The sequence below is a fragment of the Myotis lucifugus genome, unplaced genomic scaffold (assembly GCF_000147115.1).
Source record: "Myotis lucifugus unplaced genomic scaffold, Myoluc2.0 scaffold_52, whole genome shotgun sequence".
Taxonomy (NCBI): domain Eukaryota; kingdom Metazoa; phylum Chordata; class Mammalia; order Chiroptera; family Vespertilionidae; genus Myotis; species Myotis lucifugus.
The window spans coordinates 1,321,625-1,345,243 of record NW_005871100.1 but is presented as its reverse complement, the minus strand read 5'-3'; the positions used below and the strand labels follow the sequence as shown (position 1 = coordinate 1,345,243).

Here is a 23,619-nt window from a genome sequence, read left to right as displayed (position 1 = left end):
AGCCTTGGGAGATGGTGGGACCTCCTTCACTGGGTGGTTGCGGTGTTCCAGCCAAGATCTCGGGGACCACTCTTGGGTGGTGTTGTAGAGGAGATTCTTACATGTGGAGAGGGTTATATCAGCGCAGGATTGGCAGACTTTTTCTCTAAAGACCTAGGCCTAGGGTCCAGCTCACAGAGTATATTTTTGGCTCTCAGTTGCAATCGCTCAACTCTGCCAATGCCATGTAAAAGCCGACATAGACAATATGGTAAACAAATGGGCATTGATGGCTGTGTTTCAATAAAACTTTATTTATAAAACAAGTGGGGGCCGGATTTGGCCTGTGGGTTTGCTAAGCCTGTCCTACAGCACCAGTTCTCAACCTTGGCTGCACACTGGAATCGCCTGGGAGGTTTACAATTACAGACACCGGAGCCTGACTCCCAGGGTTTCCGATGCAGTGGGCCAGGCACGCGGCCTGGGCATCAGGACTGTTAAGAGCTTCGTAGGTGATTATAATGTGCAGTCAAGAACTTCCAAGTTCCCTTGTAACTAACATTTTGTGTCTCATGTTTCCTCTAAGGAATCTAAAAAGGTTTTGGCCTGGGTCAGCACACGCTGGTTTGGATTACAGATGTTCCAGAAGACAACCTCAGGGTTGATTTTATTTCTTCCAGTGTGAGAAGAATGGGTTTGCAAGATAAAAAGAAATAGACAGCTTTCCTGAGAATGGACGGCCCTGCCGAATCCAACAGCAGCTTCTGTGGGAACCCCTGGGCAGGGCACTGTTTACTTTCAAAGCAGCAATAAAATGCTCTCTTCTCTTGACAGGACATAAAGACCCTTCTGTTTGGTTCCAGCTTTTGCTGTTTCAATGAAGAGTGGAAACTTCAGAGTTTTTCCTTTAGTGACGCAGCCTCGTTAAAATATGGCATCGTGCAGAACAAGGCAGGTTGCTTTCGCGTTTCCCCAGGACCTTACTGCAGGCCCCTCATGGGTAGGGGTGGCATGCACCCCAGTTGGTTAAACCCTATGAATGTTACCTGGGCCGTCTAGTGCCGGCCAGCCCCACATTTGCTGGTTGTCACCTGGCAGGAGCTCGGTGGCTGCCGAGCAGGACTGGGGTGCCCCCCTTCCTGTGAGCACTACGGCGCCGGAATCCCCTCTGAGTGAGGAGTCCCTGCATCTGGCAGGCACCAGAGAGCGTCCTTATTAGGCTGCGTATAGATAGAGAAATGGTTTTTCAGGATAAGGGAGACTCGAGGCAGGGGGTGCCTGGACAAAGCGGGGGGTGGGTGGGAAGGGGGAGGCCATGTGAAAGTCCAGTGGCTGCAGAAAGTGAAAAACAGAGGTGTGAGGGGCGGTGTGATAAGACAGAAACACAGGTGCATTGTGGCAGGATTTGAACATGGCTTATACCTATCTCCCAGGATGTGCACTTTAAGGGCCCAAAGGTCCTGTCAATCCTGCAGTTTAACTGGGTTCCATTTCTCAAGCCCCAGGAACCTCCCCCTGCCCCACACCGCCTGGGGAAGAACCCCAAGACAGCCAGCTCTGTCCCCAGTGTGGCCACGCTCAGCACCCCACAGCCTGCTGCCCTGTCAGTCGTTGACTTGTCGATGTCTCTAGGGATGAGCTCTTCGGGAGCCTTCCCAGGCTGACGTGGGAGGGGACAAGCCACACCTACTGGGTGCTGCAGGCCTCCTTGGGCAGAAATGGGCACATGTAAGCGGAGGCTGCAAAGGGGCGCTCTTCAGCGAGGATGGTGGGGCGAGGCTTCCTGGAGGAGGTGGCCTCCAGGGTGGGCCTTGAAGGCCGGGGAGGCATTTGGCACCCTCTGCCCGTGGACATGGACACGTTTCCCTGGGTGACTGGAAACCTATGGTGACGTCCCTGGCTGGTTGTGCAGTCACTTTCCTCCCATCAGACATTGCCGACGCCCTCCTCCCTCCAGCGACGGCTGCCTGGGCCTTGGCGTCCCCTCTCTGTGACAGGGGGTCAGCACAGTGTGGAAGGAGCCACCATGTCTGAGACCCCTGTTTCCGAGGCCCGGCTTGGAGAGGCCCCGTGGGCTGTCACCTGTGGGCAGAGCTGGTTCTGCAGGAACGGACGGCTCTGCCCTGGGCCACTTCCTGCTGGCACTAACGCGTGCCCTTCGTTGCAGGGTGGTCCCTGCGGGGTTCTGGCGGCTGTCCAAGGCTGTGTCCTGCAGAAACTGCTGTTTGAAGGAGCCGGCGAGGCTGACTGCGCTCGGTAAGTGAGCGCCCATCCCTGCGGCCTCCTTCCCGGAGGCTCCCCAGTGTCCAGGACCACAGGCAGGGCCCGGCGTGTCCTTGAGCTGGCGAGGGGAATGGGGGCCGGTGAATGCGGCCTGTGCGACCCGGGAAATGAGTTGTGTGCATTTGTCTAGAGGCAGGGAGGTTGCTAAGTGCTGTCCACGTGGTCATCGGCTGTGGGATGGCGTCGGAACTGGGATCACCCCCCTCCAAAGCCGCGTGCAGCAGCCCGACTGCCGTCCACACCCACGCCACCCTGCTGACAGGCATCCAGCCCAGGGCCTGCTCCACCGGAGAGGCCCTCAGGACTTTTATTGAATGAAGGGGTGGGCTAATGCACAGTTATCCAGACTAACAGGGAGGAAAGGGGAACGGTACTCTGGTAAGAACCATGTGTGCAGGGGCTGAGGGCGGGGACAGCAGAGCCGGAGAGCTGAGAGTGGCCTGGGGTGGCCAGGGCAGAGTTTGGAGGGGCAGGATGAGACTGGGGCTGGCGGATGGGTCAGGGCCAGGCTGCCAGAGGGGCCTGGGGGCCTGGCCGCCTGCTGGGGTCAAGCCTTGGCCTTGGTCCTCGTGGGAGAAGTCTTACAACTCCTCTCAGCCCCATATCCCTTTGGAGCTGCTTTTGAACTTGGACTCGGGCTTCTGAGAAAGTTGTGGGTCAGTAGTCGGGGCAAGGCTTTTAAGTTGGTGCCAGGAATGCTGTGTCTGCCCGGGGCACTAGGCAGGCTTGGTTCCTTATTGCCCACTACATGCCCACTCAGGGGATGTGAGACCCCCCCCCCCCCCGATCCAGGCACAACCTTGGGGTTGAGCTCTGCTCTGCACACCAGAGACAAGAGCCAGGGCCTGGGAGGCAGGCAGCCGTCCAGGTTGGGGCTGTGGGTGGAAGAAAACTGTGCAGCTGCGGGAAGTGAGGTTCTACCTCCCACTGCCCGCGGTCAGCCCCTGGCACGGACTCAGGCTGTTTATATTGACAGGTGTCTGTCTGTTCAAGCGCTGATTAGATGGAGAGCCTCCTGGTTCAGGCTACGACTTGGGTCAAGCAAAGGCCCAGGGAATGAGGCACGGGCGACGGAGGAGGGAGGGGTGAGCCAGCAGGATCCGAGTTGGTGCTGTGCTGAGGTGAGGCCCTGCAGGTCAGAGGCCACGGGAAGCTGCCTATGCCAAGCTGGCCTTAGTGCAGCCTGTAGGTGCTGAGCCCGGGGGTGGGGGCAGGGTGCCTGGCTCTGTGCTCCTTAGCCTGTCCCCAGGCTGGGGGTGCTAAAGAGAGTGTGAGACTGGGGCCTAGGGACCTGAAATTGTGGGGGAGCAGGGCCTCACTATCTCCATCTGCGAATCTGTCCTGCCTAAGGCTGACTGCAAACCAAGGCCTCTGTAAATCCCCAAGGGCTGTGCGAGTGTGTAGGACCATGGGTGTCGCTTGCCAAGGTGCATATGGGGAAACTGAGGCCCAGAGAGGCAAAGATGCTTGCCCAGGGTCACACCTGGCATCCGTGGCAGAGCCAAGCCTGGCACTCGGCGCCCTGCCTGTCGCTCACACTGCTGTGCCCTAGAGGAGACACGGCGACGGGAGCCGGGAGAAACCAGAGAGGAGGGGAGGCCTGAGCGTCCTGGGTCTGAGGCTCCTGAGTGCTGGACACCAGGTGGCCTCTCGGTGACCAATGGGTGGCTCTGTGTTTTATGAGGGGCTTCTCGACAGAACCACCCCTCTTTCCTAATCTGGGAAAAGCCAATAGAGAAGAATACAGACGAGCACAGCAAGTACCTGGGGCCCCCCTCACCTGGCATCTCTGCAGGGACCACTCTCGGCCCAGCTCCTCTCGAAGTTGATTTATTGCTTCAGTTTTAACACTGATGGATGGGGTCCTTGATGATCTCGCACAGGCTGTGTGCTGGGTTGGGTGTGAGGCCTCAGCGCTCCCTTCTGACTCTGAGATTCCAGGATGTCAGAAATGACCTGGCTTAAAAAAAAGGCGGCACACGCCTTCTCCTCAGGAACCCTGGCACGGCCCACCTCGCAGCGCCTGCAGCTGGCGGGCTCGGGGGCTCAGCTCCTGTGGACCCGGAGGGGCTCCGTGCTCGCTGCCTGTGCCGGGGGTTCCTGTGCCGGGTCTGCAGGCCTGGGGTGGAGACCCCTCCTCGCTCTCTCCTTCCGACCGACCGACCGACCGACGGTTGGGGAACTGTTTCTGTGAAAGCCGCACGGTGGATGTGATGTGCCCTCCCGGAAGGCATGCTGAAATGGAGGCTTCTTGGCAGGGCCCGTGTTCTGCTGCACGATGTCTGGCTTCATTAAGACTCATCCCGTCAGGCCGGCAGCTGACCTCTCTTCTGTCCTGGAGGACAGTGCAGGCAGCGGGACGTCGTGTTTTTCACTCGAGGAGGACTGTGCCAGCGCTCAGCTGGTGGGTAGGGTGGCCAGCCCTCAGTGCCCTGCAGGCCTGGCAGGGCCGCGGGCAAGACGCTGTCCTCTCACCTTCACTTTCCTTCTGACTTCGGGGAATCTGAGGCCCAGAGATGGAGGGACACTTGTCCGAGACCCCTCCAGACACAGAGCGGAGCCCGGCTCGGACCCCAGGTCCAGTGGCCCTGGGCCAGCCTTCCTCCCACCCACCCCGGCAGCTTGGACTGTGAGAGGGAGCAGATGGACTAAGCAGCCTGCACTCAGCTGGCCTCTGCATTCTCTGTGAACTCAGGCTAGTGGGCCTGGGAGAGTGGGGGTCAGGCTGTTCTAAGATAAGTCGGGCAGAAACACCTCTGAAAGACTCGGTGGTTTAGGCCAACGCAGAATGAATTATTTTCCCACTCCCACCCCAGCCCAGACAAGGGCCTTCACCCTGCACTTCGGGGGACATAGACTCAAAGAGACTTCTCGTTTAAGAGCCCGGCCAGGTGCGAGATGCATGGTAGGAGGTTGATAAGTATGTGTCTGCTGAGCAAGACAATGCGGACCATCCTGGTCACTGAGGCCTGGCCGTGAGGGCAGACACCAGTTATCTGGTGGCAGTAGTCTGGGTGACTGAACACATCGCCCCCTTCCCCTTGATTTTCAGCTGTACACACATAGGTGGGCGCACCCGTCTGCCCCGGGGCCAGGGAAATGGCAGGATGGCATGCTTAGGGGCATCGGGCCCAGTGCCCGTTTACAAGTGGGGAGGTGACAGTCAGCAAGGGCAAGGGGCTTCCCGGGGCCTGGGAGCCAGAGTGGAACCCAGGCCCGACCGCCGCCCTTGCCGCAGCCCCACGGTGCTTTCTGGGAGCCTGGGTCTCACGTGAGGAGGAGGCTGGCGGAAGCGCAGGGAAGGGTGGAGAGCCCAAGTGGAAGCCCAGGAAAGAACGAGGACGGCTGTGTAGAAACTCGGAGGCCGGAGGGTCTGTAGCCAGGAGCCCGGTGCTGGACGGACAGGAACGAGGCAAAGGGAGGCTGGTTCTCAAAGCCACGTGCCCCGGACGGGCGGCCATTGTCCACGCTCTCCCCGTCCCTAGTGCTGTGGTAGGCCTTCCCATCTTTGCTGTGTGATGTAGGTGGGGCGTTTAATCTCTGTGCCTCAGGCTTCCCCTCTGACCAGGAGATGAGAGTGCCTGCCTCCTTCGCAGGTGCTGGAGCGATGAGGGAGCGCAGCGCCAGAGCCCTGGGCGGGGACGAAGGAGGCGCCCTGCTTGGCTTTACCCTCCTCCCTCCCTCCCTCCCTTCACCAGGGGCCTCTTTGTTGCCCTTTATTTTCGTAAGAGATTTTCTGCAGTTTTTGGCACCACTGACTGCCCATCCTTCTTAGAGTCCTTCAGTGGGACAGCACCCCTCCCAAGCCTGCTCCCCCTGTGCTAGAGTTCCCCGGGTCCCATCCTGGCCACTCTCTCTGCCGCTCCTCGTCCTCTCTCTGGGCGGTCTGAGCCACCCAGGTGCCAAGGACCCTCAGGTGGCTCGGAACCCTCTACTCAGCCCCGGCCGCTCATCAGGGCTTTTGATGTGTTCCCAGGCACATAAACCGCCTCCCTCAGCCCCGATCCCCGCCCTGTGTTCTTCATCTCGAAGCCTTCCTCTCCCATATCCCCTCGCCCTACGACTTCTAGTCACCAGCAGGTCAGGCTGCTCCCCTGCCCCACCCTGCACCTGTGGTCTCATTTCCTGTTGCCTCTGGGGCCCAGGTGTCGCCAAGCATGGCTGGGACAGGGCAGTGCCTTGCCTGTGTCCGGGATGGCTTTCCTTCCTTGGTGGCAGCAGGGCTGGGGCACGTCTGCTCGGCCTCCGGAGCTGCCAGAACTCACCCCCCTTTTACACACACCCCAGGGCCATCAAGTCTCCAGTCCCTTTGCTCCTCCTCCAGCCCCGCCCAGGGCCCCTCCCTCCAGATGCTTCCCTTGGTCCTCATTGGAAGAGGTACCTCCAGGCTCTGCAGGGCGCCCCTCTGGGTAGCAGAGCAAAGGACAGGCCATCTGCCACGGGGCTGCGCTGCCCCTGGTTTCTGTCCCGTCGACATAAACACACTCCTTCTTCCTCCTCAGGCAGCTGCAACCGTCCAATGCCCACCGGACCCACTGCCTGGCCCTGGCCATCGCGGACATTTTGTGGCGGGCTGGGGGCCACGAGAGAGCCGTGGTCACACTGTAAGTGCTTCCCAGGGCCGTGTTGCTACCACTTAACCTTGGGCTGGCTCAGCTGTGGTCAAGCTGGCTGTGTGTCCTCCCAGACCCCTGCCTGTGTCCCATGCTGGTACCAGCCCCGAGAGCCATCGGATGTACTGGGCAGCCCTGCCTTGGTGGGGGCGGGGGGTTTTGGGGGGAAGGGGAGGTGTCAGTCTCATCTCAGGACAGGCCAGATCTGCCTGCCTGCCTGCCCCCCATGCCTGGGGGAGCTCTGGGAGGTGGTACCTGCCTGAGAAAACCTCTGACCCGCAGCCTGCTCTCCTCTATAATTTTCTGATCCAGAAGCCTTGGAAAACAACCCTTCAATTGACCTAGTCCACCACCCCAACTTGTATCCCAACCCCCAAAGCACGCTCTGTTTGTTCTGTCACCTGGGTCCCTCAGAGGAGGGGGCTCAGGTGAGTGGTCGATGGTGGAGCCAACAGTGTCTTCCTGCTACCTCCCTCCTACCCCGGGTGGAGGCACCATCCTCGTAATCCACACGGATGGCTGGCTTCCGGCCTGATGGAAGCATCACTGGGCCCCAGCCCCGTGGCCAGGCTGTAGTAAAGGGCTGCCTTTTCCCAGCTCTGTCACTTATTGGCTGTTAGACCTTGGGCAACTGACTCAACCTCTCTGTGCCTCATCTGTTGACTCATCTGGAAAATGGGGGTGATGATTACATGACTGGTGATTATGAGGGAATTAAATGAGTCCATATAAATCAAATGATGTATAATAAGTGATGATCTATCAGTGTAAATCATAAATCCATGTAAATAAATGATAGATAACAACAAATGAATGTGGAATGCTCAGGACAATGTCCGGCACATACTAGGTGCCATGTCAGTGTAGGTATTGCCATTATTCTTATTGATCCTACAGAGTGCTCGTCCTTGGTACCCATGTTCCAGTTAACGTACTAACCCTGGCCCTTAGGATCTGCCTGGCAGCCCTGAGAGCAGATGGGGCAAAAATTCAATTTCTTCCTGGTTTACAGACTAGGAAAGAGAAGCCCAGAGAGGGGCAGTGGCTGGCCCAAGGCTACACAGCCGGCTGATGGCACAGTGCGCCCCAACCCCCAGCCCAGCTTCTAGGCCCAGCCTCACTGGGCGGCGGGGGCACCCAGGATGCTGTGAAAACACGCTGGTGGGTCAGCGGGAGCCTCAGAGGCTGGGATTCCTGACGTCCCTGAGAACCAAGGGCAAGCCAGCATCCCTGAGTGTGGAACTGTGTCTGTCGGCTGTGGGTGACAGGACGTGGGTTGGCCATGCCAAGCTCTCCTGCTGTCCTTTTTCCATTCCTTTCCCTCCTTTCTCCTGTTCGTGGTGCTCTCTGGACACAGCCTCGTGGGGAAAAGCGAGAACGCCTTGGCTCCTTCTCTCCCTGGAGCCACCTTCCCACCCGCCCTCATTGAATGGCACATGTGGACTTGCCCTGGCTCAAGGTCATGCCTTTTTCCACACACAGGACTCATGCGTCTCCATTTCCTTTTTAGGGCTTCGGGAACACAGCAGTTCATTCCAACAGGGAAATACAAAGCAGATGGAGTCTTAGAAACAGTACGGCTTTCTGGAAAATTATCACGCAACCCTTGGCTTGGTTTGGGCACGGTCTCCTTTCATATAAGTAAATCCTTCCTCAGCTGGGGAAGGCCAGCCCTCCCTGTGGCCCCGCCAGCAGAACCTCCACCAGGGGCTGGGGCTGGGGCTGGGGCGGGCAGGTGGGGGCTTGGGGGGTGGGCTCTTGCCAGAACTGGCTTTATGGCCCCCCAAAAAGGCTGTTGGTCAGCCTGTGACATGGAGGTTGTACCCAGCCCAGAGTTCCCCCCGCAGGAGGCCCCCACCGTGGGGGCTTTGCTTCACCGAGTGGTTTCATGTGACCTGGGTCTGGGCATATGTGGCCCTGGGAGCCTAAGGAAGGGTCTCACTTTGTTGGATGTTTTCTCTAAAAGTGGTTTTTCCTGATCTGCCCGAGAAAGCAAAAGAAACTCCTATCTGCTGCTTTCCACTCCACTCAGGACGCTGCCTGCTGGGCTTAGAACTGGCCTGGGTGGCGATTTGGATAGGACACCTGCCCCACCGTCCCCGCCCGCCCCCGCCCCACCCCCAGGTGCTCCTCAGGCTCCTGGCTCTGGCGGTTCACTCTGTGTTTGTGTCTCCTCAGCTCATACTCCATGATTTGACCTGCTATGAGGAGCTGGTGGCTTTTCTCCAACAAAGCATCCATCAGGTACGCGTGGTGGTTTAGTTTGTGGGGTGCGCGCTGTTAAGCCTTCTACTTTGTTTGTAGACGAGATGTTGGTGAACTGGCATTGCCCCTCCCCCCTTACCCCACCCTGGGCGGTGCTGGGGGGTGGTGGGTAGAGGCTAGGGAGGAGCTGCTGCTGGCCCTGGGCACCGTGGCTGCAGCAGAGTGGGCTTGGGGAGCAGGGACCCAGGCCCGCCCATGCTTCCTGGAGGGCTGGCGTGGCCACCAGGTCCAGCGTGCTGCCACTGTGGGGGCTGCCGCAGCGGATGGAGGGGGTCCGAGTGGAGGGAAGCAGCCACTCGACGGTGGCTTTGAGAGCTTTCTGTCCGCGGGGAAGCAGACACCTCCAGAAGCAAAGAACCCTTTGCCAGTGAGTGGAAGGAGCCCTGGGGTACTGATCACATGACCCAAGCATCTGAGGCCCACTCACTGCCCACCAATGGCCTCTGGTGACCCTCAGCACCAAGGTCTACATCCTTGAGTGTGGGCGGGGCCTGTACTCCCAGGTGTCCAGGAAGCCCCAGCAAGACTGGCTGTGAAGGTTCAGAGCGTGGGGCCTGTGCCGGGGAGGGACGCCTTCCTCTGCCAGCCTCTGGGCAAACCTCCCTCCCCTACCCCGTGCCCGCTCTGGTCCCTGGGTGCACGCGGTCGATAGCTGGCCCTCCTCTCTGGAAGGCCGTGTTTCCCCTGCAGTTTAACTTATGTTTTTGCTGGAAGCCGCTGAGCTGCCTCAGCACAACCCTCACCAAATTCATTTTTCATGGCCTGCGCCTGAGAGGGCGTCCTCGTGCCAGGCCTGGAAACCAACACCGAGCCGTCTCTGCCCAAATAAATAGCCTCCTTGCTGTGCTTTCATTACCGCTCGCCCCCTGGGCGGGGTGTCTGGCTGGTCCCCGCGAGCGGGGGGATGCCTCCGCCCTGCCTCCGAGTGGGGCTCCTGGTGGGCTTGGGTCTCTGCGGCCTGAGCAGCATGGGAATGGCCCTTCCCCAGCGGGACAGACGTGTTCCTGGCCCCAGCGATGGTTTCCGGCCTTTCAGGGTAGGCGCCTGGCCCTGTGGTCTCCCGTGTCTTGGCAGCTTGAATTTGATGAGATAATTTGAATCAATGTTTTTTTTCTGGTGCCTTTCGGTCATGTTCCGGCAAGAGCCCAGGTGGGGGCATTTCCTCCGGTCTGTGGTCTCGTCTAACAGTCCACATGGAGGCCACAGCCAGGGCCCTGCAAGGTCCCTCAGGGTGTCCCGGGGACTGGACAAGGCTGGCCCGAGTGGAATAATAGCTCTTCCCGTGAGGGAGTGGGCTCCCCGTGGCTTCAGTGTCCCCTTCATCGCGGTCCTGCGAGGAGACAGTCTCTGCAGGCCTGTCCAGGCGGTGTGCCAGTCCAAGGCAGGGCGGGCAGGCATTTCGGAAGGGGAAACTGAGGCTGGGAGCGCTTTGTCACTCCCTAAGGCAGCACACAAGTCAGTGGTAGAGCCGTGACAAGGGCGCAGGGGGCCCAAGTCCGCCAGGCCTGTCCTCGCGGCAAGGACTCAGCCCTGCTCTGTGCGGTGGTCACCGCGTCCGCGGAAATGTGCAGAGGAGGTGTGCATGGTCCACGTTTTGCAAATGGGGACAGGAGGACAACAGAGTGAGGTGACTGGCCTGGGATCACAGGATTAAGACGAGGTGGGTTTAAGATGGCTGTTGACTCGTTTCCTCCATCTCTACTTCCAATCACAGATGGAAAGTCACTTATTGAGGAGTGATGACCTCCGGGCTTTTCTGTGTTCTAACCGAGGTAACCCGCCCTCTCGTGCCGCTAGGCCAGTGGGCGGCAAACTGTGGCTCGCGAGCCATATGCGGCTCTTTGGCCCCTTGAGTGTGGCTCTTCCATAAAATACCGACTTTGTGGCACATGGGCCACGAAGTTTCAATCGCATTGTACGTGCGAGCCTGCACGTGGTATTTTGTGGAAGAGCCACACTCAAGGGGCCAAAGAGCCGCATGTGGCTCGTGAGCCGCAGTTTGCCGACCACGGCTCTAGGCCTTTGCACGTGCCTTTCCTCTTGCGCGGAACAGCACTCCCTTCTCTTCTGATTCCGCCTAGTCCCTTGGGTTTCTGTTCAGACACCATTTTCTCCAGAAAGCCTTTCTTGACACTCCCTCCTTCCCCAAACTCAATGTCTGTACTGAAGGCCTTCCTGTGTGTCTCCAGAGGAACCTGTATTCCCGTCAGAGCAGAGCCCCTTCCCCACCCCTCCTGTTGCGTATTGTCCTTCTTCCCCGAGTTACTTATCAGGAGGCAGATCTGTGCCCACCTGTTCACAGCGTAACCTTAGCAGGGAGTAGCCTCTTGGCTATTGCACATGGTGCTCTTCTTTGAATGACTAATTGAATTAGTGGACAGAAGTAAAGACTATATTTTGAGAAAAAGAAGAGATAATTTTATCAAAAGCTTAAGCTAAAATAGTTACCACACCTGAGCACCATATTTGGCTCAGAGCTTGGCAGCCAAGGCAAAATGGAAATATGATAAATTCTATAAATCTTATTGTTCCAGGAAAACAACCTTTTTTTTTCCTGGTTATAAGTCCAAAAACAAACTGATCACATGTAAAGAACTGGCTATTTTAACAGGCAGCATCTTCGACAACAGTTCACAGAAGTGGTATCGTCACCAAAGTGGGATGAGTAAGGTCTTCACACTGATTTGCAGTGAGGCGATGGCATTTCTCTAGGGAACCCAAGGGACATGGTCTAGCCCAGTAGACGGTGCCTGCGGGGCTCACTGGCCAGGTGTGCAGTGTGGAGCCAGCATCCCACCAACAGCTAACACAGGTGCTGGGCCTGGTTTAGGTGCTTTGCAAGGATGATCTCACGTAATCTTCACAATGACCTGGGGAGTGTAGGTCCTATGATTTGTATCCTTGGTTACAGAGGAGAAGACTGGGGACAGACAAGTTAGGAAATGTCCCTGTGGCCACATGGCTAGGAGTGGCAGAGCTGGGATTTCAACCAGGCAGCCCAGCTCGAAGCCGTGGCTCCAAACAGGCCAGGACTAGGAGAGACCAGTAAGGTGCTCCCCTTGGGTGCCAAATTCGAGGGGCACCCCAAACCTCAGTAATCAGCATAAATAATATTGTAATGCAGTATCTAAAAAATAACAGTTAATCCAAATAATCCATGAGGAAGGAAATAAAAACTTTAAAAGACCAGATCTGCCCTTGCTCTTGCCCAGCCCACCTGACTGCCCTCCAGACCCCACTCTGCCCAGCCCGCTCTCTGCTGCTCTCCACAGCGCAGCTCTGTGGAGTAAGGGGTTTGAAACCAGATGAAACCCCCACACGCCCGCCGGGCTGCTCCCCGGCTGCTTGGCCTGCCACTTGCACAGTTTCTGAGCCCCAGTTTCCCCATAGGGCAGACGGCAGGGAGAGCAGTCCTCACGGGACAGTCTGTGAGCGTGAAATGTGACGATGAGCATAAGACACTGGCATTGGCAACAGGCTGCTCCTGCCGCTGCTGAGTCCTGAGCTTCCAGGACCTGGAGGTGGAGGGTGTGGTCCTGGGTGGGCACTGTGTCTGCTCCCATCGTCCTCATCCCTGAGGGGGTCTGCCTTGGGGCCACCCAGCCACCTCTGGGCTGGCTGGAGGCAGCTGGCTCAGGGTCAGGCTGCTCCCTGGGCTGTGACCCCCGGAAGTGAAAGGAGGAAGGTGCAGACCTAATGGGTGCTCATTCCTTTCTCCTCTTCCCAGTTCGAAGTGGGCCCCTATGGATGCATCCTGCTCACCCTGTCTGCCATCCTGTCCCGGTCCACTGAGCTGTGAGTATCTTCCTCCCTCACCTCTCGGGTGGCTTGTCTGTCTTGCTCACTGTGCCTCCCCAGAGCGCAGGGCAGTGCTTGGCGCACAGTGGGTGCTTCCTTTGCGAGCCTGGTTGGGAGGCTGAAGGAAGGCTGGCGGAGGAGAGAGCAGTTACATTCTACATGCATGTGTGTTCAGTGCTGCCTTCTTTTCGGTCTGCCTGCGTGTGCGGAGTAGTGAGGGGGTGACCTGAGAGTTCACTGGGCACACTTCACACCCACGTGGACTCCCCTGGGACATGTGTGGGGATGGACAATCGAGTCTGAGACCTGGGAGGTGACCGAGGGCCCTAAGAGCTCAGGGAAAGGGGGACTCACCCTAGGCCAAGGCAATCTGCAGGCTGCAAGGCTCGGGTCTAGCCAGCTCTGAGATGGCGGGGTGGGCGTGCGGGGGCCTGGCAGGCAGCGGGGGCAGAAGGCTGGATCCCGACTCCAGGCATCCTCATCCCCTGCAGCCCCCGAGCTAGAGCCTCCATCAAGATTACTCCTAGGAGCTCTCTGGACTTCTCATCCATGTCCCTCACTGGGCCTATGTCACCAGGGAGAGTTCAGCTTAATGGCACATTAATATCTTGTGGAGTACAATCGATGCCATATTCAGTTCCAAGCAGAGAGAAAGCCTGAGGCGTGGAGACCTGGGGGCATGCATTTGCACTTTGGGGTGCTTGGTGTGGGGAAGATTTGGGAATAACCCTAAGCAGCTCAGCCCGGGATGTGGGGCGGCTGAAAGCGTCGTCGTGCGGTGCCCAGGCTGGGGAGGCCCAGGAAGAAGAAGACACTTGCTCCTGAGGTCGGGCCTGGGCCAGTCCACGCTCACTGAGGCCTCAGTGCTGTTGGGAGGAGGACAGGAGGGCGCTGAGTCCTAGTGCCGCCGGCCACCTGCTGCTGCTGACCTTATTAACGTGCGCTCAGCGTTTTCTAATGGCATTTTCTCCTAATCCTGCCATGATGATAGGGTTCATTCCTGGCCCGGCTCACGTGCGTGGAGACCATGAGCTGTGCCGCCTCCTCCCCAGGCCTGGTCTGCTGATCCTGGGCTGACAGGGTGGGGGGAGGGGTCTCCGCTGTGGTGAGAACCCAGACCTCACTGACAGGAAACTGAGCTTTCAGAAGGGTCAGGCCTGGTGATGTCTAGCAGTGGGAGCCTCCCAGCCTCGGTTTCCCCACCTGTGCAGCAGCCTCTTTCGCTCAGGGGGTCTAGGCCCTGGCTCCGGCCTGGGAGCTGGCACCCTGTTTCCCTGCCTCCCGCAGGGAACGGTTCTGGTGTCTCAGGCTGCAGAGGCTCCAGGCCCACCATCCAGGCTGCTGCTCACATTGTCCAGAGCTGGGCCACCGGGGCTGCTTTTGTCCCCTCCTGCCCTTTCACCTACGCTGGGCAGGCCGTCACCTGTGGGCATTGGGCACGCATGTGGGGAAGGTGCCTCACTGAGCCTGCAGAAGCTCATGCTGATGGGCCTGAAGTTGCAGCCCTACCAAACCCTTCCTCTTCACTACAGGCACCCCCCCACACACACACACAGGCACACACACAGCAGACATGCACACATATGCACACACAGACACACACACAGGCAGACACACGTGTGACCCAGCTGCAGTCCCCTCCGGTTCCCAGAGCAGGAGAGAGAGCATGTTACTGACAGTCCCCTCCCTTCACAGCCCCTGAGGACCTTCCTGGGCCTGGAGGTCGATGGTTTTGAGGTCTCCCCGGGCAGCTTAGGCCAGCCTGGCCCCGCTTGCCAGCAGGACTGGCGTAGAGACCTGCTTTAGTGTTGGACTCAGCAGGAGCTGATCGGGCTTGTCTGACTCCCACGGCCTCCCTTTCCCCTTTCCTAAGAAGACAGCACAGTGGACACGCTCTGGGCACTGGGAGCCATGGCACCCACATCGTGATGTTTCTCCCTCTGCTCTAACACCGCACGTGAAGCTTGTCATTCTCACAGCACCCTGCTGGGCGGCACTGTTGTGACCACTGACCCTCCCTGCCTTTCAGGTGAAGAAGTGAGGTGTGGGAGGCCAGTGGCTCGCCCCCTGTCACACAGCTCGACCAGGCAGCCTGACCCCACACCCCAGACAGGGCTCTTTGGTTTGCTGTTTAAGGATCTGAACTTGGGAATAAAACAGACTTGGTTTCAGGTCTGACTGTATAACCCTCTGAACCTGAGTTTGTCTGTAAAAGGGGGTGGTAATTCCTGCTTCCCAAGATTTAATGGAGAAGTAAGTGTGTGCTTGGCACGGGCTGGGTAGCAAGCCTGGATGACGGCCACTGCCATCTGACCCTGTCTCCGCTGTGCCCAGATGCCCAGTGTCCCATCCTGTCCTTTCGTGCCCTCAGTCTTCTTGGTGCCTCGTGGAGGAGACGCGGCCACAGGGATGTCCTGCCATGGGTGATGGGTGCACCTGCGGCTGCAGTCACCCTTGGCAGGCACCTTCTAGTGGCGCGGGGCTCCCCGGGCGCTGTGTGCTGTTCCTCAGATGGAGCGGGAGAAGGCGGCGGGAGGACCCGTCCCTGCCCTGGAGTGCGCCCCCCAGAGGTGCTGGAGAGGACACCAACTCTCTCCTCTGTGTTTAAGTTTAAGATGCCTTTTAGTTCTAGTCCGTTTTAGTCAAGGGCACGTACCTCAGAAGGCAACCAGCCCATGCATCTCTCTCACATTGATGCTTCTCCCTCTGTCTCTCCCCCTCCCCTCCCCTCTCTCTAAAAATCAATGGAAAAGTGTCCTCGAGTGAGGATTAACAACAACAAATAAAAGGTGACTTTTAGGTAGGCTGCCTGAGAACATCAGGTGGGGCACGGGCGGGCCTTCTCCAGTCCAGACCCAGGCTCCCTCCACCCCCGGGCAGTCAGTCCCAGGATGACCCTTCATGACCCCCCCCCCCCCCCGCGGGGGGCTGCCAGAGATGGGGCTTCCTGCAGGGGAAAGAAGGACTGGAGGGAGGGCAGGAGCAGCCCGAGCAGCACACACTGCCCAGATCCTGTGAGGATCATGCTGAAGTTACTTAAAATAGCACCGAGCATTCCTGGCATTTCTGTGGGGTCTTCTGAAGAAGCTGTTCTCGCCTTGGCCTCTGGGGAGGGAGCTCCTGGAATGGCCCACGCCCCTCGCGGGCCATCACGTGGCGTGCCCCATGGAGCCTGCTCGGCCCCGGAGCCTCTGGTTTCCGGGCTCGGGAGGGATGCCAGGCCTGGCCCGGGGTTGGCTGTGATCCTCTTGGCAGTGGTGACGGTCCCGGGACCGTGGAAACCCACCTCGTCCTGCCCGCCTGGGGGTTGGCCTTTCTCTGTAGACATGTGGGCACCCAGGGAGAACATCCCCAGCACGGGCACCACTTGCCGGACGGAGCTGAGGGCTTATCCAGGGCAGCCCGGTGGGTGGCAAGTCACACAGAAGGAGGTGTCCCCCTCACTGGCTGACCTGTAGCTGTGGGGCCTGGGCCCCCATCTTCACTCTGTTGCCCACAACCTACCTGAGCCTTAGCTTTGTCATCTCTAACCGGAGGGTTTGGACTAGTGCTTCTTAGTCTCTTTCTGTAGTGAAAAGAAATAGGTTTTTTCTAAGGAAACCATATCCTGAAGCTGAAGCTCACTGCATATAGCAGATGAGGCAAAGCAGCTCCGAGGGCAGCAGAGGGGTGGGGAGGAGACCCTGCCCGCCCACTCCCTCCAGTGCCTCTTTGAGACCCTGTTGTGGAGAAGCTCCCACCATGGAAGCATTTGAACACGGCTGGGCCAGATGGTCGCCAAGGGCTTCCCACTCTGGGTTCAGATTCAGCTGTGCCAGCGCCTTCGAGGCCCTTCCAGGGGCATCTGTGACTGTTGGGCAGTGGATGACATCCCCTGGGAGCCCAGGGAGAGCCGAGTGGCTCAGGTCCCACACTGTTCATCCAGGGAGAGGCGGAGAGTGGGGCCGGAACCCTCCCAGACCTCTACAATCATGGTGTGTGTGTGTGTGTGTGTGTGTGTGTGTGTGTGTGTACGAGAGGTGGTGAGGCTGCCGGGCTGGGTGTGAGGCCATACGTGTTGGTGGGTGTGTTTGAGATCGTGGGAAAGTGACTTGATGGTGTGTGTATGTATGTGTGTGAGTGTATGTGTGTCCATGTGAGTGTTGTGTACGTGTCTCTCTCACATTGATGTTTCTCCCTCTGTCTCTACCCCTCCTCTCCACTCTCTCTAAATATCATTGTGTGTGGGTATGTGTGTGTGAATGTATGTGAGTGTATGTGTGTGAGTGTATGTGTATGAGTGTACGTGTGTGAGACTGAGGTGTGGCCACCTCTCCCTCCTAGCAAGGCTCTCAGACCCATGCCTGAGGCTCACGGCAGGCCTCACACCACAGCTGGCACCTCCTGCCCCTGGCTGTTTCCAACCCAGGCGTGCAGCCTGGCCCTTCACCTCATCAGAGGCTGCAGAGCAGGAGCAAAGCTGGCCTTGGACTATTGTTCATTCCGGACCACGGTGAAGGCTTGTGAAGGTTTTATTTTTTCCACTTGATTTCAAGCCCTCTATTTTCTTTCCTCAGATCTGAGTTGCTTACAGAACATCTCAACAGGCTCTCATGCTCCCCTCGCTCCCCTGCCTTCCAAACCGCACGTCCTCGAACTTTCCAGCACGCTCTCCCACGCCCCAGGGATGCTCAGGGCCCTGGGTCAGGGCCGCTCCCAGCCAGGCCCGCACAGTGCGGGTGCTCAGTGCCCCAGGAGTCAGAGGTGACGTGGCCTGGCAAGGGGACAAGGGGGGGAGGCTTGGGCGGTGCCCGCCGAGTGGCACAGGCCTGGGGTGGGGGGAACAGCTTATGAAGAGAACCTTTTCATGAAGTGGACCCTTGGCATTTGTTACAGTGGCAACTTGCTGCCCAAGGCCGTCCTGAAAGTCCCAAATAGAGGGTGGTTTGTCATGTGCTGAAGCAGCTTTTGGACACATAGCCGGCAGGGAGGGCGAGGCCGCGTGTGCACCATGGCGGCTCTGATTCTGTCCAAGAGGAAACACAACAGCAGCAGCACAGTTTACTTCTTTGTGCAAATAGCTCTGACATGAAAGCCAGCCGTGAGTGTTGGTGATGCAAAGGCAAGCGACAGAGACTCAGTTCTTCGTGTAAGCAGCACAGGGCGCTATTGACGAACTCGTATCAAAGGCTTCGGGCTTTCGGGAGGTTGGACCCAGGAACCCAGACTGCGTCTTTGGGACCTGATGTCCCTCCTTCTGTCCCTTGAGTCTTCCTTCCTGTCTCAGCGGTGTTCTCAGGGGCCCCTCCTGCATGGTGGGGGCCCCTTTTCTCCAGCCCCCTCTGCCTGCTGGGACCCGTGCCCCATGCCTGACGCCTCACCTCGGCCAGGCCTGGGTCCCACCCATCGTGGGCATGTGAACATGGCGGGGAAACTCAAAGGGCTCCCACACTGGCTGGGGAAGAGACCGGGTCGGGAATGGGGAGTTTGGGCGGCACCAGCAGAGTGGAGGGAGTGCGGGGCTGGGCCAGGTCGGGCCCTGGAGGAGGCCTGCACAGGCTTCTGGGGTGGCAGTGGTTGCAACAGGGGCTGTTCTTGCTCAGGATCCCAGGGTCTTGGTGGCCCACGTGTCTGCTGATGGGAGAGGACGGAGAGGGTATGTGTCTGCTTTCTCCTCCACCCTTCACACCACTAACTTCCAGCCGGAGTAACGAGGCCTTCGCCTGGGTCCCCACCTGGAACACGAGAGATGGTTAGGGGCCCTCCTACCCCCCTGCCAAGGTCTTCGACTCTAGCTAGGGAACTTCCTCAATGAATTCCCAATCAGCGTCACCTTTCTTCAGGTGAGGGTGGAGGCCATGATCCCTTTCAGCAAATGTGTCTCAAGAACTGTGTGGGTGGGAGATAGACCCAAACGGTGCCGTTGGAAACAGCAGGCGCCGAGACCCCACTTTCCTCTGCTGGCCCTCCTCCCTCCCGGGGCCCTTTCTGGGAGCCCCCGGCTCCTGAGCAGTGACGAGAGCTCCATTCTGTATGTCTCTGGCTGGCTCCCTCTGGGGGTCCCTGTGAGGCCTCCTTGACCGGTGGAGGGCACAAGGAGGGGCCTTTGTGCCACCCCACAGCTTGTGGGGCTTGTGGCCACCCCACTGGCCTAGCACCATTACCCCACTTCACAGATGTGGGGACCAAGGCTCAGAGGAGTTAGGAGCAGGTTGGCGGACCATCACTCAAGTCTCCTGGCTCCCGGTCTCAGCCCCGTGCCTGCATATCCTCCCTGGGCTCGGGGAGGGGTGGCAGGTGCTGCTCGGCTGTGTCTGCCCCTGAGAAGGAGAAACAGGAAACAGGAATCTCATTAGGCCCACTGGGCCCGATGCTTGTCCCCATGCTTCACTCTCCATTTAATGGCAGCCCACACGGTCTGGGCCCAAGCAAGGCTGGTCCCAGGCTGCCAGGACGGCGATGCACAGCCAGTGAGCGCAGGTGGCGTGGCTGACGCCTAGGTCTCCCACAGGCACCAAGACCAAAGGCTGAGTGGGAGACCCACCTCCCTTGGCAACGAAGGGCGACCAAGCCTAGGACACACCAGGGTTAGTGGCAGAGCTGAGGGAGTCCCCCAGTACTCAATGCATCCAACACCCTTACCCACCCATCCAAGGGCCGTACCTCCTTGTTCCATGAGGGTTTGGGTGGCCAGACAGAGAGGACAGGCCTGGGGAGGAGGGGGAGGTGAGAGCCCTTTGGGAGACTTCTGGCCCAGACCAGACTCCGCTGCGCAAGTGCGAAGCTTCCTTCGCCTGCCTCTGTGCACCTCCCGGCTCCTGGAGGCTGTTCCATCATGGCCTTCCCTGCAGCCTCTCCAGGATGGGTGGGGCAGGCGCACAGGAGTGAGAGCCTGTCTGTGCGCCCAGGAGCCTGGTGAGACATGGTAACCCTGCCCTGAGTCCTGCTCCCGGAGGGGAAGGCAGAGGGAAGAGCAGTTGGGGGTTGTTCCTTGGAAGGGGACGTGACCGAGAGATGGGGCACGTGTGCTGGGGCGAGGGAGGCGTCTCCTTATGGGGGAGTGACGTTTCACAGGGCCCTGAGGGGCGTGGGGAAGGTTTTGACTGCAGTGGGCGGAGGAGATGGAGACCAGTGGTGGGTTTGCAGGGAACAATTGCACACGGTCTGGCTGGGGAGGGAGGTGCCGGCAGGTGGAGCACAGGCGGGTGGAGAGGAGGGAGGCCGCTCCGGAAGGGCTTAGGCATCTCTACTTTCTCTTCCTTCCTCCACACACGTTTCCCTGCCTCTCAGGGCCTCCCAGCCCCTTCCTCCCTCAGACCCTTCCTCCCAGTTCCTGTGGAGGTGCCCGCCGTCTGCCAGGCCTTTCTGTGGCGCGGACCTTATTGCACAGCACTCGGAGGCGGGTATATATTTCATACATGTTTTTCCATCAGGGGGGAAAGCTCTTCGCTGAAGGTCCCCGGTGCAGGTGGCAGAGGGGCCTGACACCCAGGCGCTCTGACTCACAGCCCACTTCCTCAGCCTTTCTGGGAAAACAGTCGTATCCGTATCCGCTCTACCTGATCCTTCTCCGACGCTCAGGGCTCCACTGTGGCCGCGGAGGCCTCTGTTTACGCTGGGGCTTGGCCGTGATATGAAAGGTTGAGGTTGCAGGACTCGTGACCTCTCATTGTTTTTTGGTTGTTGTTATTATTGCTGTTATTGTAGGAAAAAGGAAGTGATAGTTACCATATGCCAAATGCTTTATACAGTTCATCTCCCTCAGTTCTCACAGCAACCTGTACTAGAAGGAGTCACCATCGTACCCACATTGCAAGTGGGGAAACTGAGGCTTGGAGAGGGGACACCTGGTGAGCAGCTGGATTTGAATCCAGGGCTCCCTGACTCCCAAGCCCAGGCTCTCATAGCGGTTCCACAGCTGCTGTGGGCACTGTTGATGTCCTCAAAAGCCGCAGAAGTGCCGCCAAGCGAAGGGGTGCTGTCTCCGGAGGTTGTTGCGGGGGTGGGGAGTGCAATGGGCAGTGCAGTCTCTGCGGGAGGGTCTGTTGGGAGGACAGGCAGGAGCTGGCCCTGAGGGATGTGGGGGTGCCTCCGGGGCCTGGCGCCCCAGAGCTCAGGTGGAGGGGAGATAGTGGTTGGGTCCTCCTGGTTAATTACCGCCTATTTTAGGGACGGCGTTGTAAATATCAGAGTCATGGACCAGGCACACTCGCTCACATCCCAGGAGGTCCCCGGAGACCCCTGCTCCAGTCCTCCGGCTACAAATGAGGACACAGCTGAGAGAGGCGGGGACCTGCCTGAGGCCACTCAGCTAGTCTAAGGCTGACTGGCCACCGCCCGCTGCGTGGGCTCTGCTTTTTGGTGAATGGCTATGTCTGTATGCTGCAGCCACATCTCTAGGCCACTTGGACGGTCATTGTTCAAATGAATTGCTCAGATTCCTTCCTTCCTTCATTCCTTCATGCATTTGTTCCTTCATTCAAACGTTCAGGTGCATGTGGGTCGGCTTTAGGGTGAGGGTTTCAGGGCTCCTGGCCGGCCTGACTGTGCCGTGTTTCAGGCCACGATAGACACTGTGATGTTGGCACTGGGGGCACAGTCCTGGCCCACTGACTCTGTGTGACAACAAGATCCCAAGTCCCTTCTCCTTTCTGGGCCTCAGTTTTGCCACCAGTAACACAGTTGGTGGTCCTTCCTCCCCCCCTCCCACGCCCCCCAGGCTTTGGAGGGGACAGAGTACTGGAAAGGAAGGGTGAGACTGCAGATTCAGGGCTCAGGCGACCTGAGCCGCTCAGTGGCGGAGCCTCTGCCCTGAGACCTGGGCCGGAGGGTGGAGTCGAGAGGCAGCCGAGCACTGGGCCTGGCTCCCGGGCTGGGTCTGGGCTGGCCTCCATCACAGGCCTGTTTTGTTCTCCGGGCAATGTTTTCCATCTGTGAGTGTTCGCCCTGAGGGCTCTGCAGCCCCCACACCCTTTGTTCTGCTTCTTGGTCAGCCTTGTCGGTGGGACCTGCTATGGGAGAAGCAGTCCTTGCTGGTACCTGGGCAGAGCTCCTATTCCCCTCCTCGGTCAGTGGGTGAACTGGACATCCCCGAGGCCGGGCCATCGCACCAGACCGGGCCCTGTGCTGGCCCTTTGCTCCAGAATGCTGTGGAGGGTGAGGGCAGGGTAGCCAGGGCCACGCCCCTCCTCGTAAGTTTCCATACCTGGGTGAGTCCACTCGGGCTCCCCTCGCTCTGCTCCTGGAATCCCTGGCTCCTGTCACCAGCCTGGTGTCCATGCAGAATTCTCCTGGGGCCCAGCGTCGTCCAGCCCCCTGACGGACAGCCTTCCCATTAGGGTGGAATAGTCGTCAGTCCCAGGAAGGGCCTGTCCCAGCTTGTTGCTCAGAAACCCAGGAAGCGTAGGAAGCTCAGAGCCCAGGCAACCGCTCCAGTGATTCAGCCCCTGCTCCCAGGACCATGGAGACCTCGGGGTTCACCAGAGGGGCCGCAGGGCTGCAAGAGGGAGGAAGCCGGCCAAGCCTCCGCACAGCCGTTGGCCAGGGCATCTGTGCCTGGTGTTTTCTGTGTGGAGCTCCTGCACGTAGATTTCATGTGAAGAAAGGGCTCTGAGTCTGAGATGCAGCCAGGGTCCTTGTATTCGTTTCACAGGTTGCCATAACAAAGCTCCATGGACCGGCGGCTTACACAACTGAAGTTCATTGTCTCAGCTCTGGACGCTGCAGGTCCGAGACCAAGGCGTGGGCAGAATTGGTTTCCTCTAAGGACGGCCACCTTCTCCCGTGTCCTCGCTTGGTCTTTCCTCAGTGCACGCATCCCTGGTGTCCCGCTGTCTGTCCTGTCAGACTGGATTAGGGCCCAGCCTCACGGGCTTGCTTAACTTAATCACCCCTTAAAGTTCTGCTCCAAATACAGTCACATGCTAAGGTCCTGGGGGCTAGGGTCTCAAGCTATGAATCCTGGGGACACCACTCGTCATGTGCAAGCCCCTCAAAAGGGGAGCCCGACGAGGAGAGGTTGGGCCACACAGCAGGCTGGGGCCAGAGCTGAGGCCCGGTGTGGCCCTGCCGAGGGAGCCGCCTTCTCTCAAGGACTCCTTACACTCAGCCCTCCAGGGAATTCCCCTGGAGGGAGGTCTGGGCAGCTACATTTGCCAAAGTTGTAAATCTCTTAAGCCATAAGCTGCTCCTTGGCGTCCTCCAAACGCCCTAATGTGAACTACAGATGTTCCTCCCTTTTAAGATCTGAGCCCACTTCTGAATTTCCCATCGTGTTTGCACCTAAGGATGCAATTACCGCTTCCTCCCATTGTCCTTTCGGCCTGTCCCTCCGCGCTCGGCTGACGCAGGCTCTCAGTCCCGCTGGGTGAACACGAGGCTGGGAGGTTGCAGAGATCGGCTGCTTCTGAACGCGGCTGGTGGCTCGGGGCCAGCGATGCTTATCGGTCCACTCGGCTCCTCCGAGGTTACTTTCTTCTCTTCAGAAGGTGCCTGTGTACATCACGGAGAACGTTCCCATCAGTTCTCCGGCCCGAGCTCATGCCAGCAAGTTCGGCCCTCGGCTACCGTCCCCCCAGCCGGCTCCTTTCTAGGCCCTCCGGCGTCACTGGTGGGCCAGCCTCCAGGGCCTGCCCAAGGCCTCTGGCCTCCGTGGCTCTCAGCCGGACTCATAGTTCGAGCCCAGCCATCTCCCATGTGGACC

The 23,619-nt window shown here is 58.9% G+C and overlaps 1 protein-coding gene across 1 annotated transcript in view; it reads left to right on the top strand.

Annotated features, from left to right (window-relative positions):
• MINDY4 (MINDY lysine 48 deubiquitinase 4) overlaps positions 1-23,619 on the top strand; it is a 79,277-nt gene that overhangs the window by 44,557 nt on the left and 11,101 nt on the right. Inside the window, exons 8-13 of the mRNA XM_023753821.1 lie at positions 814-930; positions 2,147-2,235; positions 6,765-6,866; positions 8,386-8,449; positions 9,054-9,119; positions 12,868-12,935. Coding sequence (XP_023609589.1) covers positions 814-930; positions 2,147-2,235; positions 6,765-6,866; positions 8,386-8,449; positions 9,054-9,119; positions 12,868-12,935 — 506 coding nt within the window. The remainder of the gene's footprint in view (positions 1-813; positions 931-2,146; positions 2,236-6,764; positions 6,867-8,385; positions 8,450-9,053; positions 9,120-12,867; positions 12,936-23,619) is intronic.